Source organism: Perna viridis, chromosome 5, assembly GCF_037379345.1.
Source record: "Perna viridis isolate PV_CMFRI_1.1 ecotype Kerala chromosome 5, ASM3737934v1, whole genome shotgun sequence".
In the NCBI taxonomy this organism is placed as follows: domain Eukaryota; kingdom Metazoa; phylum Mollusca; class Bivalvia; order Mytilida; family Mytilidae; genus Perna; species Perna viridis.
The window spans coordinates 43,953,355-43,972,377 of NC_142449.1; the positions used below are offsets into that span (position 1 = coordinate 43,953,355).

Here is a 19,023-nt window from a genome sequence, read left to right on the forward strand (position 1 = left end):
ACAACTTAAATAGAAGTACCTTACCATTGATCTTCTTCTCCATGTCAAGGATATGTTCCTCGTGCTCTTCTATAATACCCTGTAAGTTGGAGATGAGATTCTCCTTCTCCTTGAGTTGAGTCTCCTGGGATTTCAATAAAATCTTCATCTGTTGTTTCTTTGTCATTTCCTCTTTCTCTAGCCGTGATTTGTAGTGTTTATTCTTGTCTGTTAAAGTCTGAGGAAGAAAATAAAAAAAAACCTAGAACGCTGTGAGCAATGCTTGCCCCCATTTGATAACATGCCCTTTTTTATCTCCAAATTGATTTGGATAAAAATCTAAAACAGGAGGTGCACAATAGAAATATCACTATATACACCCCCCTCCATTTTACAAGTGTGGGGTATAATAAAGATTCTGTGAAAGTTTCATTAAATTCCATCCAGTGGTGTAGGAGTACAGGATTAGAGATGATACTCCTCTGTGTGTCGGAAGGAAGAGGACCAAAATCTCTATCACTAAATATCCCCCACTCAAAATGAGGGTATAACAATGCAATAACTTCATATAAAGCCAATATATGGATAAAGCTGTGCAAAACCTGTTCACCTGTTAAAGCTTTTTTTATACAATATTTCAAGGGAGAAAACAATGTTTTGGATTTAAAGGGACATCCTGGCAATGATTGTGAGGTAATAACTAAAAGTTATTTTCAGTCAGTAGTAGTATATCTCTTGTATATGCATTGAATCCTGTCTAAAGTGACCTTCCAAGGGAGAGCAAATTCCTGGTCACATTAGACAGGTGGTCTTTATATACTGGTCAATATTACATTAACTGCACGACATGGGTACCAGGTACATTTTTTGTAGAATAAAATTCAATTTGGTTATGAAAATGCTACAAGAATGTCTTTTAATTTCAAAGTAGATATGGGTTTCTATGATTATACATCACATTTCCATTATGTGCAAAATTACCTCCCCTTGCAGGTATGAATTTATCATTTACGAACCTTGTCCTATCGGGAAAGTTGATGACAATTCTACATGCCCAAATTGAAATCTAGGTTAACCTTTAAAAAATGTAGGTTGGAAAGTGAAAACGATTGTGTTGTCTCTGGGCAACTATGGTATAAATAGGGTATACATGTATAGTGTTAGCAGTTTTGGTTGCTGTCCGATGTCAACTTCCTGTTGAATGGGATTATGCCATTTTTCACTATACAGAATGAGTGGGGGTATACATAATTATGTACCTTGCACAACAATGTGCACAACTTAATGTTTCACCTGTGGTTATGCAATAGGTTTATAAAATTTCAAGTTTTTAATTTTCCCACGCACGACACAGTATTTCTTTGAGAGATAACTGCTATAAAGACAAGATAAATATGCAAATATGAACCAAACCCTTATTGTCAAGTTTGTCATAAAAAAAACAAAAAAAAACCTTGAATTTACTTGGATAAGCACTTCACTGTTTCAGGTTCAGCCTTAAACTTATAATATTCTATTACAGTAAAAGATCTTGTTGATTAAGGTTGTCTGGTTTCAAACCTTTCTTATAGAAACTTGCTGTATGATATATTTTGTGTATGGATGAATAAAAGATCATGTGACATACATAATAATAACATGTTCAGATACCTGTATCCTTTGAGCTTTTTTTGACACATAAATGAAAGGTGTAAGGGGTCACCTTGACAAAGTCCTTAACAGTACTGTTGTTACAGCCCATAAAAAATCAAGATGACTTTACTGAACTCTATGCAAGATTATATGAGCACAAAGCTTGGAAATGGTCTTAAGCCCGTTTTTAAATTTCTTTAGAATAACATGTTATAAGACTTAAAAGCACTGCACAGCAGAGCTCTATTTCGTATAGAGGTAAACAAAATTGTCTGTATACATTCTTCTTCAGTAATGAGCAGTTTAAATTATTTCTCCGCTCAAGATGGTAAAATTAAGATTTTAAACATGCAAGATTAAGCGAGTATGTTAAAATTCTTATTTTACCATAGAGAGTGGAGAAAAACTCAGGAAATGAAAAATATAGCTGGAAAGTTGCAAAATTTTAATCAACCCGTGGTGATTAAAAAGTCACAAGCATTTTTAATTACCGGCTTGCATTTGGAGAAGGCAGTTTGTCCTCATACATCTCACATGAATTAAAATTTTAAATGCTTAACATTTTACCTTGTAATGATTAAATTTATGGATAAAACTTTTTTCAGATATGCCAGTGGCAAAATGACCAGAAAATAAATCAGATCCTAGCAATAACATTCTGAAAAATACTTCATGTGGATCACACTTAGCCTTCAGCATGAAGTAGGACTTCCTCTAACAGCAAGATCTCATCATTTATGAAAATCTTTTGTCCAAAAAAATTATCATTTACAAGACATAAAAGATCATTAGGGTTATTTTTAAAAGTTGTCTTTACATTTTACTGTTTACCTGAACAATCAAAATGTGACCGTATACAGTCAGTTCTGTCTTAGCACAGATCTGTCAAGCTTTCAAGTTGCAAATGTCTGAGATTTGCCAAAAATTTGAAAGATCAAAAGCAAAGACAATAGATCAAAGGAAAATGCTGCCAAATTAGCTTAAAAATATGTGAGTCTCAAGCAAATGAAACTTTACAGGCTTGCTTAGCAACCACCTGTATTTAGCAATAACTTGTCATAAAAGATCTTGATTAAAATATACCATAATATAAATGCAAAAGAAGGTCCAAAAGAACAAGATGGAAGAAAAAAAATGGAGTTTCCTTGTCACAGACAATAACCAGTCTAAATCAAATCAAGTGTTGTTTCCATGCTTAATTTTTGATTGCAAACTAAATCATGAAATCATTTAAGCTCTTAATTAATGCAAAAGTATCTGTACAAGGGGTGCCAATTATCGTGGGTTTGGTAAACCAGGAATTTTGGTTCCCAATGAAAAGGAAATTTTACATTCACCTGTATGATAGATTTAAGAATTTTTTTCCCTAAACCTCCAAAATTGGTATCCATGAATAACAAAATTGGTACCCATGAAAAACAAAATTGGTACCCACAAATAACAAAACTGGTACCCACGAATAACAAAATTGGTACTCACAAATAAAAGTACTTTCACAGTAAGTAGATAAAATGCATCACAACAGCTTATTTACTTTTTTTCAGACGAACACGAAACACATAGAACAAACCTTCTAGTATCATTACCAAAGCAATGTCTCAGTTCAAGGGTTGAAATCACATTCTATCATTATATGGTCAAAATACCCCAAAAAGACTATCTTACATACTTTGAAGTGGTACAAAAAAATCCTTCCAGTGCATATATGGAAATATCAATAAAGAAATAGTTTTCATATCATTTGAATATGATTTAGAGCAACTGGTGGCAATGCTTGTGGCAGTCCACATAGACCTTTATAGTACTTAACAGGTCTTTTTTTATCAAGTTGTCAATCATTACAGAATGGTTATTTTACCTTTATCTTGATCAGTAGGTCATCTCTCTGTGAGTTTCTCTCATCAAGTTCTCTCTGCAGAGCATGGAACTCAACCATGGAAACATTCTCATTTTCTGTAATGAAAACCAACAAAATTGGAAGTGGAATACTTTTCAAGTAGAATTTTGCCCATTTTCAACTGTAACTAAAGTAGGTGTAGTAACAGACGGCATAAATACAATAAAGTATAGAGCTTAGCATACAATCCTATAGTGTATAAAATGTAAAAAATAGAGTAAAAGACAGAAATGGTCAAACTTTTAAACAGGAAGCAGATGTCTGACAAGCCTGAAATCAGATCCCACAATATGGGACCCATCACCTGATGTTGGATACCAGATATAAAGAGGCTGCAATAAGTAATTGCTGTGAAAAGTGTTACAAATACAATTTCCCCGCCTACAATCACCATACTATTACCAGATTATAAATATGTGAAATTCGAACAAAAAATCCAGATATGATGCTCTCATAAAAAATATCCTGTGGTGAGGATGGGGTGTGCGTATTCAGGCATTCACCTGGTATACCACTCTCTCAATCTATGCCTGAAAAGCACTTTTTAAATTCTTATTTTGATTGAATCAATTATTACTGCAAGAACTGTCATTGTTTAGTTACCATGGATTTTATCACTTTGTTGTCTGGACCTTCCAGAGCTTACTAAAAGGTGTGTTTACACTTATTTATTAGACCTTTTGGTGATCTCTGAGAGTATTTACTATTTTATATTTATGTTATACACTGGTGCATTTGTTACATTTCACCATATCTGATTTTTTTTTCATTGTATATATGTATTTCCTGTTTATATTATCAAAATTTCACAAGACCAATGTATCATATAGAAAACTGAACAAATAAAATGCACAACACAGCAGCTTAAATTAACAGTAAACAAGTATCTAGACACTAGCTTTCAACACTGTAGACCTGTCTTTCTAAACACTCCAAAAACCACAAAAAATACTTGTATTCTGTTTAAAATCCTTTCAATCAACCATTTTAACTATGTAAGCATTCATCAAAGCCACATTTTTCACTTTAGTGTACTATCATGTGACAACTGAAATAATCAATTATTGCACAAAAGCAGAATACTAATTAAGATAATTAGCTTATATTAGAAAATGTAATTAATGTTTAATCAGTCTACATTCTTGAGGTGAATTTCAATTTCAGAAATAAGAGCAGAGTTCACAACTTTGCATTTCAAACCAAAATCATTCTGTTTATTGAAAAGAAAACTTCATGTTCAGTCAAATATACATAGTCTTATCCCTATACCAATATTAATTTATCAAAAATAAAGGTGTTAAAATTCAACCAACACAAATTTTCACCTTAAAAACATATTTGCCCTCTTTGTGCATTATTTCAATTAACTGATAATTGGTTTTAATTTTATCATCAAAATCTCTCATTCCAGACAAACAGAGCTAAATTCTTCTTGCTCCAAAGATAGATTCTATACAGAATATAATACAGACAAATCAATATTGAGTTATGTAATGTAATTTACAAGCTTGTATGTATCATTATCAGTGTGTGGTATAATCCTAGTCTGGTATAAGAATTTCATCAGCATTAAAAACAAGAGGACAACAAGGTCTTATTGTGCTGGCAATTATATATAATCATGTTAAACCTGAGTAATCTCCCTTTGCAAAGACTTGACATTATTTTCCTTCATGCACATCTACATATAATGCCTGACTGTTCTATAAAATTTCATAAAAAACACTGAGCTGTAAAGGACAAGTTGCACTTATGAGTCTTTAACATGTAAAACTCTTGGATTATCTCCCTAAACAGGCATTGGACTACTGCTATCTTCATTCATGCAGATCTATATGTGATGCATAACCTGTCTATACAACTTCATCAAAATCTGTTGAGCAGTTTAGAAAGAGTTGAATATATAGTAATTGAGCACAGATGAAACAAATGGACAGGATTCTATATACCCTCCCCCAAACTTTGTTTGCAGGAGATATAACAAATCATGATAATTCTAAATTATAAATATTGTTAAGAAAACCTTAGAAAAGCAAAACAAATATAGATTGAAATGTTTCATAGGCTTTTTTTACATTATCTTTTGTGTATTTTCACGTTCATAACAGATTATCTTTCTTGAACCAATAATTCTACATAGATTCAAACCTGTCCTGGTAACTACCTACATTCCAAAAAGACCCTGATTAAAATATCTGTATGTAGTGCATCCTATGTAAATTTAAGCTGTAAATAAAGAATCCAGAAACCCCCCATCTAACAGACCATGATTCAGCTCTCTTTTGAAAGGTCATATGAGACAGGTTTGACTTTAAATTCTAATACCCAGCTCACCTTTCATGCAACTGCATCTTGATGGTAAAAAATAAGTTTTCCTCTGGGCCGTAATGTCAAGATAATAACAACAGTTATAATAATGCTTTGTCACAAACATTATCCAAATCAAAATTGTTCCATCATTCAAAAACAAGATGATTGCAATATTAAAACTGTAAATGTCTCCTCATGAAATTACCATCTGAAAAATCAGTTTGCTTTTTTTAATTGTCATTACCGATTAAATAATATATATCAAAATCCATGTTTCCAAATCAGTTGCAGAAATGTGCAGAAGGAAATTATTTCACAACAGAGTGTTTTATCATGTTCAATGTCAACTAATATTTGCATACCTCTCAGGCATTGTGAAGTTAACATGTATACATGTACACTTCACGAAAACTGAAACAATTTGATTTTCGCCCACATTTGAAATATATTACATGCATATTACATGTGAATTATCCTTGTCCAATTACGTCGAACATGTAATTTGTAAAAAATTCAAACTCATAAATCCAGATTTTCAACCACATATAACATGTACTGTAAATTATCTTTCAAGCCTTCATGTATAAAACATGTCAGTTAATTGCCAAAGTTTCACAGAATATTTTCCAATGAGAACTTTTTTTATAGTAATAAAACAATTATCCCTACTGGTGAATTTATCTAACAGTATGCTCTTCCTATTCACAAAAGCCCAATAGTACAATCATATGCACTCAGATGCAACATTTGTCTGAACAGAATGCAGTCAAAGTTGTTCATTACCTCTCATTCACGTATTATCTCAAAAGATGCACTTTATTGATCCAGACAACATGTAACAGAATTCAGGAGTTCCACGATTCCATTATCAACTTAAGAACCTACTCAAAAGCTGTTTATTATCTTCGCGTAAACAATCCAATTAGAACAGCTCATCATTTATTACCAAAGTCAGCATGGTAAAAAAATATATCTTTGAGGCACACGATAAAAAAATTCAAAATGTGAAATTTAGAATTGTCATATATATTGATAAAGTATGTTCATCCTAAATTCAAGTAATAAAGTATTCCAATGAAATATTCATGTCAGCCTTTTTTTTTTCAGTCAGTATCCATTGTCAATTTCAATTTCACATCACATCACCCTTGTTATAAACCATGTCATAATTGCCATTAAGTTTTCAGAACAGATACAGTTACACCTTTTAATTCAGGTAAAAAGATTAAGTAGTCAAAAGGACAGCCTAAACATCAAAAGCAATCTTTTCCGTGCTTCGCTGATTTTAATGTTCAAAGCCATTGTCAAAATCTACAATGTTTGCCACACAAAATTTGAAAATTACATCCTTCAGTTGTTACATACAAATTATCTCCCCTTGTATAAATAGGTTTGTCTGTCCATTTAATTCTTTTCATGATTTCAGTGACAAAATTTATTTATTCAAACAAATGTCTCAAAAATGGTTAAAATTTGAAGAATGAAATTCCTATGGCAACATTTTCTACTAATAAATTCTTATCCACACAACAAAAATCAACTAACAAGGCTGCTATATTTCTGAAAAATGTAAAAGCCTTGAGACCTAGACAGAGCTTTGGTCATAAACCTTGTACCTATCAACACCCCAGTGGACACAGAGTACTTAAATATTTCGAAATTACTAGTATTATAAATCATTTACATTTTGATAAAATCCCCAATAAAGTGTGGGTGTCTTTCAAATAACTTCAATCTGCATTTTGATATCACTAAAACTACCTTTTTATCTAAAAACAAAAATTATTCGGGTGTCATGAAAAGGTAGGCTTTATTGATTGTTAAAACATTTTTATGGGCTAGAGGATTTATTTCCAATGCTCTTCCATATGGTTAAATAAACTAGGGTGTAGCCAGTACAACCAGAAAATGAATTTTATATTGACATTAAAAAATTGTACCTAGAATCAAAATTATTATTCAGCACTTTTTGAATTGAATATACAATTGATTTGTACCACATACAAGGAATTGTTGCAAGATAATTGTACATGACAATATAAGCAGTGTTTAAAGTACATAAGAAGATACCATGTACAATATAGAAACTCTTAATAGTGCAGAGGTTATATACTTTTGGACAAAAATTGAAAAAAAAAAAAGAGTATTTTCCCTAAAAAAGACATTCACAATTTTTAGTTTAGGTCCAACGCCAGCAAATTTCAATACATTGGTTTGTAAATTGATGAATTTTATCAGAAGAAACTTATTAATAATTTTTTTTTTCAAGAATCATAACTTTTTAAAGCTTTTTGGTAAATTGAAATTCCTACATAACAAATTGGATGGTAAATCTTGGTTTAGTCCTGAAAATAGTACGTCATCACAGGACCAAATGTCCTGAAAAAAAAACTGTAACTTTGGAAAGACTGGTGTAGTCACACAGGAAACTGATATCAAAGAACATCCAAATTCACAACTTATACCCCATCCATCAACTTGAAATCAATCTATTTATTGGCAGCTGAGATTTTAGTGACAAAATTTTCACCATCACTATATATAGTGAAATACTGCTTACAATGTATGCCCCATCTATATGAAGCCACACACCAAATTTGAAATCAGCTGATCCATAAGGAGCTGAGATAATTGAGACAAATTTCAGACAGGCGTATAAAATGACGGAGAGACAGGTACCACCCACTGTTGGTATCAGTTTACTGGAATGACAAGGATTCTATCTTGAGTAAAATGGCCTCTGAACTTAATAAAAAGTAGAGACTTCTGGGTTGATACATGTATCTTGGGAATTACCATTTCCCTTAAACTTTCCATTTCCATTTCTACCAAGATCAAGTTCAATAAAAAGTTTACATTCATGAAGGACTTGACAACAAATCAATAGATAGAATAAAGCTAATGTCCAATAGATTACCAATTGTCTAGACTCATTATATTACTGCAATTCTAAGAATCTCAGGATATTATCAATCAAAAAAAGATATTATTAGGCCAAGCAAGTTAAATTTTCTATTATAACTGCAACTCTATGAGTATCACAAGGTATTATGAATAAAAAAAAAATATTCATAAGCTGAGCAAGTTAAATGTTCAGAGTCTCCTATCAACTTTTTTTCAGTTCCCAGAAATCGACTTATATTGAAGGACTGGTTGGCTTAAATAAAGATTGAATATGAATACAAATAATCTTAAAGATATTCAGGAACCAAGACTTAAAGGAGGCAGACCTAGGGTAAGGGACACAAATCTTACAAATCATTCAAATGTTTGTAATCACCATTTACAACAATTTCATGTAAGCATCAAAGTAACTTGGAATGATTTCATTCTGTTTCAAAGGAAACCTTGAAAGGCTTTGGTGATATTGAACATAATAAAAACACATCACTGATTTCAAGAGTTATGTCCCTTACTGTAGGTCTACTTCCTCAACAACATAGGATTAAACAGAGTTTTCCCAGAATTTATCTGATCATTCAATGACAAAACTAATAAAAGGATGAAAAATAATTTAAGTCAGTATGTGAGTGAATGGTCTGATTGTACACACCCAAAAATTCTATAAAAATAAAATTAAAATAGAAACAGCAGTAATTCCAATTCCAAATTATCTGAAATAGGTTTCACACTTTCATTCAGCTCTAATTTGTCTAAGCGATGGTAGCCATGTTTGTTTATGATAATCATATGTATATGGCATTTACACTGTTGTAAAAACGGTCATTGTTTAGGCCTAATTGTTTAGGAATAATAATAATAATAATAATAATAATAATGAATAATTATATCATAAAACGGGGAAAACGCTAACCATTTTCATCCATTAGTATGATAACATTTGGGGAAGGTTGGCTGGGCAGTCTTGATTTCAGGTAATTAACCATACCCCTGTTATTTAATCAAAGAGCAACCATAGTGTTTTCACCAAAGGCAAAGTAGAAGCCAGTATCTTAATATGAAACATTTAAAATCAAACAAGGACTGGATAAATTTAAGCAAGGATGAGATACAGAGCACAACAGGGAAGCAGTAATGGGCAAAACCAGAGGAAAATGTATAGTGAAATAAAGAATTGTAAAAATGAAATACAGATTTGTTAAAGCTGAAATCAATATATCCCCTGAAAAAAATCACACACTTAAATCTAAGTGGACTAAAACAGAAGCTATCATAGTTCAATACTAATTTTTAAACAACTTTTTAATTGACATAAAAGCACAGTATTCTTAAATACAAACTCACCTTTATTTTGATTTTCATCTTCAGACTCAGAATCACTGGTCCCTCCCTCTGGTTCATCTGAGCAACAAAAAGTGGAATAAATATATAACTTCTTAGTGAAAAAAGGGGTAAAACTCCTTCAAATAATAGGCAGCATTATGTTTTATAATTATATATCCAAGTAAATCCCACAAATATAATAGTCTTATTCTCTGCAACAAGCAAGAAATGAAACAGGGTAGGTAGGTAGGGAAATTATTTTATTTTTGCAAAACATTTCACACTGAGTTAATGGGGAAACAATCTAGACTTTAATGGTACTTGACCCAAAATGGTCATAAAATGTTTAGGGTAGGTAGGGTAGCAGAGAACAGACATATCATTATTTTTTGTTGGCCTAACTGTACATTAATCTGGTCATAGTTGCAAGTACAGATACCTTTTAAGAAAAACTAATTACTGGTATTTTAAATCAAAAGCTTCAATGTTACTAATTTACCAAAAAGAAAGTGAAGTATCAAAATTGAGTTATCTCCCTTTGATAGATTTTTTTTAACTTAACAAAACCTAACCTAAACACAAGTTAATGTTGAAAAGTTTCAAAACTTCTTTCTAGGGATTCACTTAAGAAAAAAAATTGAACACAAGGATTCAAAGCAACAACATCAGACTTCATAAAAACTTAACTGTAAAATCCTTTAACAAATCTTACCTTCAAAGCCAAGCTGTTGTTTCCACAGCTCTGCTCGAGATGGAGACGGCACTGGTTTATTTCCAATAATACGTGGACTGTATGTCATAGGAGTCTTGAACACAGGTTCTTGCCTCTGAAAGTGGATAGATACTACCTGCTTATTTGCTTGAATTTAAAGCCATGTATATATATTTTTTTTTCAAATTCAGCTCAAGTTAAAATGGCACTGGAGGCAAATACACCAAACGAAACTCTGTAGGCCAACTAATTATGTAAACCATTTATTTTTGCTAATTTAATGAACAAGAAAAAAAAACTGATGAGGCCCTCTAAGATGGAATACAGAGTAAAGAGAGGGATAGTTGAGATGCAAAATAACTCTGATCATGAAACATGAAAATAAGTTTCCACAAAAATTAATTGGTTTATAACAGCAATAAGGAACTCTCAGGACAGGATGGTATGCTGGAACATTTTGATTAGCATGTTCATCCAGTCATACAAAATGGTTATGATCTAAAATAACACTGGTTGCAAACCAATATTGTAAATAAGTTTTACAAGGTGTACCAGGAATTGAAATTGACATGGGGCTTACTCACTAACTCAGACAATGACATTCATCAAGGATTCCACATTTATATGTGAACTATAAAAAGAACCTTTCATACCCTTTCTGAAGAAAGGAGACTTAGGACATAAAGTTACATGTATCTTCATGTCCATTTATCCATCCTTTCATCACACATTTGATGCAAGATTTAAATGGGGAAGAGATGAAAACGTTAACAGGATACTTTGTTATTTAACATCAATATTAAAGATATATTTAAGAAGTTCTGTGCAACCAATTTTTTCCAACTTTGAAACACACAATACACGAACCATAAAATCCATTGTACAAGGTCATTCATGAACTTTGTACCCTAGTTCTTACCTTCAGGAAAAGACATTTTTTATAGCGAAGAAGTAGAGTAGTTTTTCTAAAACTTTGAATGTGGGGATACATTTCAGGTGTGATGACCAGTACACAGTTTCCTAAAAAAATCTCATATTAAGATCTTCATCAACTCAAATTTCAACCAAATAGATCACTTGAAATTGATAATTTGAGGAAAAAACTCAGGGTAGGAGGAAATTTTCAACCTAAGGCTAGATCATAGAATATAACAGTGCCTTTTAAAAAAAAATAAGAAGCTAGCTTAGAAATATCACAAGAATGAGTATGGTGAACATGTCAAAGAAACAACAACTCCAACAGGATGAAAATATCAGCTCAAAGCCACCCATTGGTCTCCAATGAATGACAAGTAAAACCTCACACCACAAGGCAGGCTGCAACTGGCCCAAAAACATCATTATTCATAGGTACAGAGAAAGAGTTACCCCTACATACTCAAGAAACATAAAAATAAACTGAATGTGAATATGAAGACATATAGAGGCCAGAAATTCCTGACTTGAAACAGACAGGGTTAAAGTACTTTTGCACGACCACAATCTTCACTCTTTAAAATGTGGCCACTATGGAAATCACCTAAAAATCAGTTAACAAGGTCAGAATTCAAACATGAATTGTTATGTCCCAAAAAACAGGAAGTTGATAGCAGACAGTAAAAAAAAATGTTACAATGTATGCCAATCTAAATGTACTCAGCATACAAAGCCACATACTAAATTAGAAATCCATTGGGAGTTGAGATAATAGCCACCAAGTGATCAAGGTGATTCTAATACATCAGTACTCATTCGTTGATTAGGGTATAATTTTTGTGTAAAAGTAGTGATTATCCACAATAATTGTAATTTAATGATTATATTTTCATTATTAATAAGGAAGCTTGTCAAAGAATTCTTGTTTATCATTGAATACACTAAACTGTTTAGTCCATTCAGAGCTAATCCTAACACAGTCTTACTAGTATACAAGTTATACTTCAGAAAAATACTGACCTTTATTTTTGGTGTTATATTCATCTTCCTCTGATTATATCACTTAAAAATAAACAGAAAATTCAATCATGTATTTATCTTCTCAATCTCCAATATGTTCTATCTGCTATAACAAGAAGTAATCTCGGAAAAAGCTTCACAAAGTTTTCATATCAAAAGATGACATGACACTAAAAGCAGACAAAACCATATGAATAACAAAACCAAGAACAAACCAACTACACACACACAGAGTCTATGGTCAGTTTTATAACTACAATGAAAATCATTATTGTAATAAAGAATACCAAGATCTAGTTATGTTATCAAAAGAAAGTTTCTGCTAACTGCTGATTGACACAAAGAGGAGAGTGTATAATTTTCCTATTATCACCCACTTTAGAATCTATGGGAGAACTTTTTTGTTATTGATACAATCAAATTATTACTTTTCGTTACTTCTCGTAGTATTCATTATTCTATTGTCAAAACTTAACCAAATCAATACTCTCTACAAATATATTGGTTTGCTAAGTCAACTTTGGGGGTATTTAAATAATCGTTTGTTGAGAAGAAGCACAATAGAAGTAAATATTTTGTAATAACACAGACACAAAGATATGGAACGATTATCCTCATATACATAACAAATGGATAAAAGGACCCAGTTGAAATTTATCTAATAATCGAAAAATTGAAAAATTTTAGAGGAAAAGTTGAAAAAGAAAAGTACTGTAAATACTGAAATTTATTGCAATATTTTTATTATTGAAAAAAATGCAGATAACTTAAATTTGCAATAATTAATACTAGCAATTCTGAATAAATATCATTTTGATGATTTTGCAAAAAAAGTTTCTTTCCAAATGCATTTTATTTTAGAAAAAAAAAATAAATCTGATAAAAATTCTTTGTCCAATACAGCAACAGTATAATCATTAACTTGACATGAAAACTACTTACCTACTAACTTCAAGTTTGAAAAATCAAGAGTTAATCTCAACTCCAGTGTGTAGATCTTGAGGCTTTAATCCCAGCAGATAATCAGCTTAATGCATATCCCTGCCTACAGAGCTATCTAAAAACAGAAAAGTTTAAAAAACAATGATTTATACATTTTGCAATGTTACAACTTAACTATAGTATCTAAATACCATATGTAATATTGATTTTTATGTGATTGATTATAAATCGTATCAACAAAAAGGCTTACCCAAACACTCTCTATTAAAACAAGGATTATGAAAGTGAAGATGATATGCTATCATAACTAGTACAGTGAAACCTTGCTAAATCAACCCCTGAATAAACCTAGAACCTGTCAGACCCAGACAATTAAGGTACCTTCTTGATAGTTTAAATGTATTTTAAACAAGGTAAATATAAAATCTATCTAACCCAAAGAAAATGTAGAGCGTACAAAAAGGGGTTTGATTTAGACCGCGTTCCCTTTATCCATAGTGCCAATACTTCATAGGTATGTGACTACCAGCCAAGATTGAACTTTCGAAGGATAAAAAAATTTATTCATATTTACAAATTTGGGGAAGAGATGAAAACGTTAACAGGATACTTTGTTATTTAACATCAATATTTTTATTTATTAATTTTGCCAGAGAGATAATGTATATTACATGTTCATTTATGAAATGATGACCTCATGATTTCCTCAATGCAAAACTGACCATTAACAATCAAATTAGACATAATGGCACACAGACTTAACATTTATTTGACAGTCATCTCATTTTAATCATTTATAAAATCTTCCTTATTCATGTGTAATACTTTTGTATCATTGAGTAAAATTATATCAAGTCTAGTCAAATTCCTTGTCTTACCTTAGAGGAGAACATTTTGACACATCAAGTCAATAAAATAGGCCAAATATTACATGTAAACTGCCATAAAATACCACCAGCACCTACCTTCCATTATAACAATATCATAAAACTATCCCGATTTAGTTGTCAATTGAGCCGATTGCTTTCAAAAGTCCACTTGTACAAGATTGATTAAATAAATAAATTGCCATATTAAAGAGTAATTTAATAACTTTATTTTGATGCATCGGAGATAACCTACACTGTGTCAATATTTGGCATTGAAAGTTCTAATTACTCTCACTGTAAATTCAAAAGATGAAAAAAAATGAAGTCAAAAAATGAATTTAAGGTAAAATGAAAAGAAACTGAAAAATTTTAGCATGATCCTTTTGTAAACATTGTAAGGCTTTTCTAATCAACTTATTTTGGGAAATGTAAATACATTCATATGACAAGGAAGCACTCTTAAGTAAAAACATTTTTAAAAATCAGGCAAAGTTTTATCCAAAAAAATATGAAATAAATCCATCCATTGGTAGCCAAGATAAATGCAACAAAATTCAGCCAGACAGACAGGTAAGGTGATTTCAATATACCACAAACTCAACAAGTAGGGTTGTAACTAAATATGCTTTTTTCACTCTAGCTATCTAATTATTGTTTGCAACATATTGCCAAAGTTCCCTATAGAAGTTTATGACAGCACTGTGGGACATTGTAAGGACATTTTTTTTTCAATTAGGGACTGGAAATGTAAATATTCAAATAATTTCCAAAATAAATACTGTTTTTGCCTCAAAGAACATAATGTTGAGCTCACTGTATCATTCCCTTAGCACTGGACAGTGCAAAAAACAGGAAGTGAAAAAAGGACTATTCTGCAAAATGATACAGCTTATCTGGTCCTCATTCTTTAACTCTGATAGCACCAACAGTGACTTGAGCTGTCAAGAATTGAGGTATAAATAGACCCATGTTCAACTATTGGTACACGCCAGATTCTTTTTGCGACAAAATGTGGGATGAACATTTACATCAGGACATTTTAAAAATTCAAAATATCCTTAAGCCCTTTCATAAAACATAAAAGTATTGAAGTGGACCAAATTTTTAAATTCACAGGCTTGGGTGAGAAAACTATCCAGTTAGTACTCACGTAAATATGAATAAGAAAAAAATAATGAATTTGAATTAAAAACTTAGTTTAAGTGTCTACTCCTTATTATATATAGTGAAATAAATAAATTGTGACCTTCATATACACATTGAAATAAATTTTTCCTTCTGGTAGGAGTTATTGACTTGTTTCTTCCCTCAAAATGGTAAAATAAGGTAAAATCTCAATTTTTCTACAGAGGGTGCAAATGTAATTTTTTGTTGATGGAAAATCTGTTTGTTCAATACATGTACTTGGAATATGTTAGATGATGGGAAACATATCACAAAAATGTTATCATCACCAGATTAGAGCCCAATTATTCACAGTCATTGTAGAATGTGAGAGACAAGTTCATTTACATAAGACTATAAGAGACAGATAAAATGCCTGTCGCTAATCTGTCAATTTCAAGGTTTAATCAAGAAAGTTGTTATGTATTGTATGTACTTTTATCAACTTTTCATATTTTGGTCAAACAGGTGGCATATTAAAAAAAAAAATTCTTACAGCATTTACCCTATCTATATAAAGGTACATACCACATTTGAAATCAATTCTTTCAGTTGCGGCAGGGATTTTTTAGACAAAATTTTCTCTTTCAATTCCATATAGTGAAAATTGGAGATGTCCCATGAAACATAAAGAATATATCCTACAGCAATCAAAAAGACTTACAGCACATACCCATTGTTCTAGGATTCCTATTTCCCATTACCCGGGGCAAGTGAAATTTGGGTCAGGGAAAGTTAGGTACTCAGTTACACTTTCCTGTGGCAAGTTGAAAATTTGATATGCTGTAAGGATTTGTTTTGTTAGGAAAGCAGTCATTAACTGTGGCAAGTTGAAAACTTGATATGCTGTAAGGATTTGTTAGGAAAGCAGTCATTGACTGTGGCAAGTTGAAAACTTGATATGCTGTAAGGATTTGTTTTGTTAGGAAAGCGAGTCATTGACTTTGGGAAAGTTGATTTGATATGGATTTTTGACGAGGAAACCACAATTTCTGAAAAATCGAAGAACACTGATATCCCATCTATGTTAAGCCACATGTTAAAGAAGAAACCAATCCATTCTTTCTGACCCAAGGTAATAGCAACGATATTCAAATGGAGAGACTGATGGAATGAGCGGAACTACAATTAAAGCATACCTCGAATATACAATGTATGATATACTGGTACATGTTAATGAACCCAATAATAGTAAAAAAATAAATGAATCCCCATTAGCCCTCTTAATATATCCTGTTCAAAATTATTGGATCCACCTTTGTCCATGAGTTATCATGTAGTAACACTTACTTTCATATGAATAACTATAAACATACATTCTGAAGATAAGGGTGATATCAGTTGAAGATATATATCAACCATAAAGCATGACAGTAGTATTATTACCTGATAAAAAGTACTAAACACATAAATAACTTTCTACTTGTGTGACACCTCAGTGATATATAATTATAGACTCTATTGGATAAAATATATGTACAATGTCTTATTTAATGTTGAGGATAAAATTTTGGGCAATTTTTTTAAGATAAAGATTTACTGTTTACCTTGGTGATACATTGCATATATTCATAGACTTTATTGGATAATATACATGTATAACTAGAAATTATTGAGATGGAATCCATCTCTGTGGGACCTGCTGTGGCAATTAAGCCATACATGTACACGTACATATAAAATCGATTCGGGAAAAGCTTACCAACTCAGTATATTCATATATTAATGTGGCAGTCATATTAAATATAATATTTTACAGTTGAGAAAGCAGTATGGAATCAAGTATATTCTGGACAAGATTTCGTCACAGAAATAAAAACAGTAATTCATTAATAATAAAAAAGGAAAAAGGTGGTGTGCTAACCACTGACTTACCAATAAATGATTATGACAAATGTTCAAATATATATCAACTTCAGCCCTGAATATAAAATCTGTAAAATCAACATGGATATTGTATAATTTTTATTAAAATGAGTGCTTATTTTACTAACAAAACCATTTTTTATGGTCAATACATGCCTAACATGGAAACGCCAACGGATGTGCAAATAACAGGGCGAGAACTATGTTAATATAAATATACAGCTTTACATTATTTTTTATAACCAAAGCCAACATGGAATTGGATACATGTGCAAAATTCTCTTAAAATAACAGGGCAGGAAATTGGTAAATATTAATTTTTATAACAACAGCCAAGCAGAGATAGAAATACAAATGTAGGTTAAATTATGATGTTGTTTTTATATGTTAAAAACATGGACTGTTGTTAACTTTTATAAAAACAAATTCTGTACATACAAAGAAGTTGTATGAGTAAGAAGATTCAGGTTTGAAAGCCTTGTTTTAATATTCATCTCTGTTTCCAACTCAATTTAATGGCCAAAAACATTCACACCTAAATCAATTCCCATCCAGCATATAACAGGAGAAATATTGGCCATTGAATAATTCTAAATATGCATGTGAATAGTCATTATGATTAATTTACATTTGTACATTTCAGTTCAAGTTTTTTTTCTCAACTTTTCAATAAAGTAAGCAGACTTATTAATTCTTAAGGTAGAAAATGCTAAGAATTTTAAAAATTCTGAAAGAAAAAAAAAGAAGACCAAATTAAAATTTCCTTATTTGAACAGGTTTGCCATGCTTTGAGAATGATTAATATAGTTCATACCTTAACCAGCATTCTACATCCACGTCTCCATTCTATCGGTAACCACAATATTTACATTAATCATTTGTTTGACATAAAAACATGCTTGTTAGAGATGAGAAAATTAATGGAGATTTATTGATACCTAGTCATTCAAACATCTCCTAAATCCTCTGTAATTGCCACGACAAAAACCCAGGATAAATAAGAACCTAGGCATGCCTATCCAATAAATCCTTTTCAATTGCATTAGGGGAGAAAACAGGTTGAATTAATACAACATGTACCTTAGAATAATCCTCGCTAATTTACATGTATCATCTTTTGTGGCGATCTTGAAAAATTTGTTGAATCATTTAGTGTTGGCCATAGCAAACCATGCTTTGTTCCTCAGTTACATCTACCCTACAATAAGACAAAACATTTTTATGAACCTTGAAATTTTTAAACATTTTATCAATAAAATCATTTTTACCGATCACACCATTTTATGTCAAAGCTCAATCAGTACAAGCGTTGAATATAAACATAACTTACAGTAAGGCCAGAAGAAATAATATAAAATGAGAATACATATGGTATATATGTCAGAGAGACACCAATCCCACCAGGATGAAAATGTCACCCCAAGGCCACCCATTGGTCTTCAATGAATGACAAGGAAACCCACATACATCAGGGCAGACTGCAGCTGGTCCCA

The 19,023-nt window shown here is 31.4% G+C and overlaps 1 protein-coding gene across 7 annotated transcripts in view; it reads right to left on the reverse strand.

The window, feature by feature from the left end:
* The window catches only part of LOC148617847 (kinesin-like protein KIFC3), a 46,182-nt gene that overhangs the window by 20,037 nt on the left and 7,122 nt on the right, over positions 1 to 19,023 (reverse strand). For 4 of the 7 annotated variants that reach the window (XM_088585439.1, XM_088585445.1, XM_088585441.1 and 1 more), the window contains exons 2-8: positions 18,611 to 18,728; positions 13,632 to 13,746; positions 12,690 to 12,731; positions 10,755 to 10,869; positions 10,064 to 10,120; positions 3,470 to 3,564; positions 25 to 217 (exon numbers count right to left, since the gene is read on the reverse strand). In XM_088585439.1, the coding sequence (XP_088441565.1) occupies positions 25 to 217; positions 3,470 to 3,564; positions 10,064 to 10,120; positions 10,755 to 10,869; positions 12,690 to 12,713 (484 nt within the window). In that variant the 5' untranslated portion in view covers positions 12,714 to 12,731; positions 13,632 to 13,746; positions 18,611 to 18,728. Of the gene's footprint in view, positions 1 to 24; positions 218 to 3,469; positions 3,565 to 5,842; positions 6,331 to 10,063; positions 10,121 to 10,754; positions 10,870 to 12,689; positions 12,732 to 13,631; positions 13,747 to 17,539; positions 17,599 to 18,344; positions 18,444 to 18,610; positions 18,729 to 19,023 lie in introns of those variants that run through there. The other 3 variants (XM_088585442.1, XM_088585443.1, XM_088585444.1) reach the window with 3 other exon arrangements.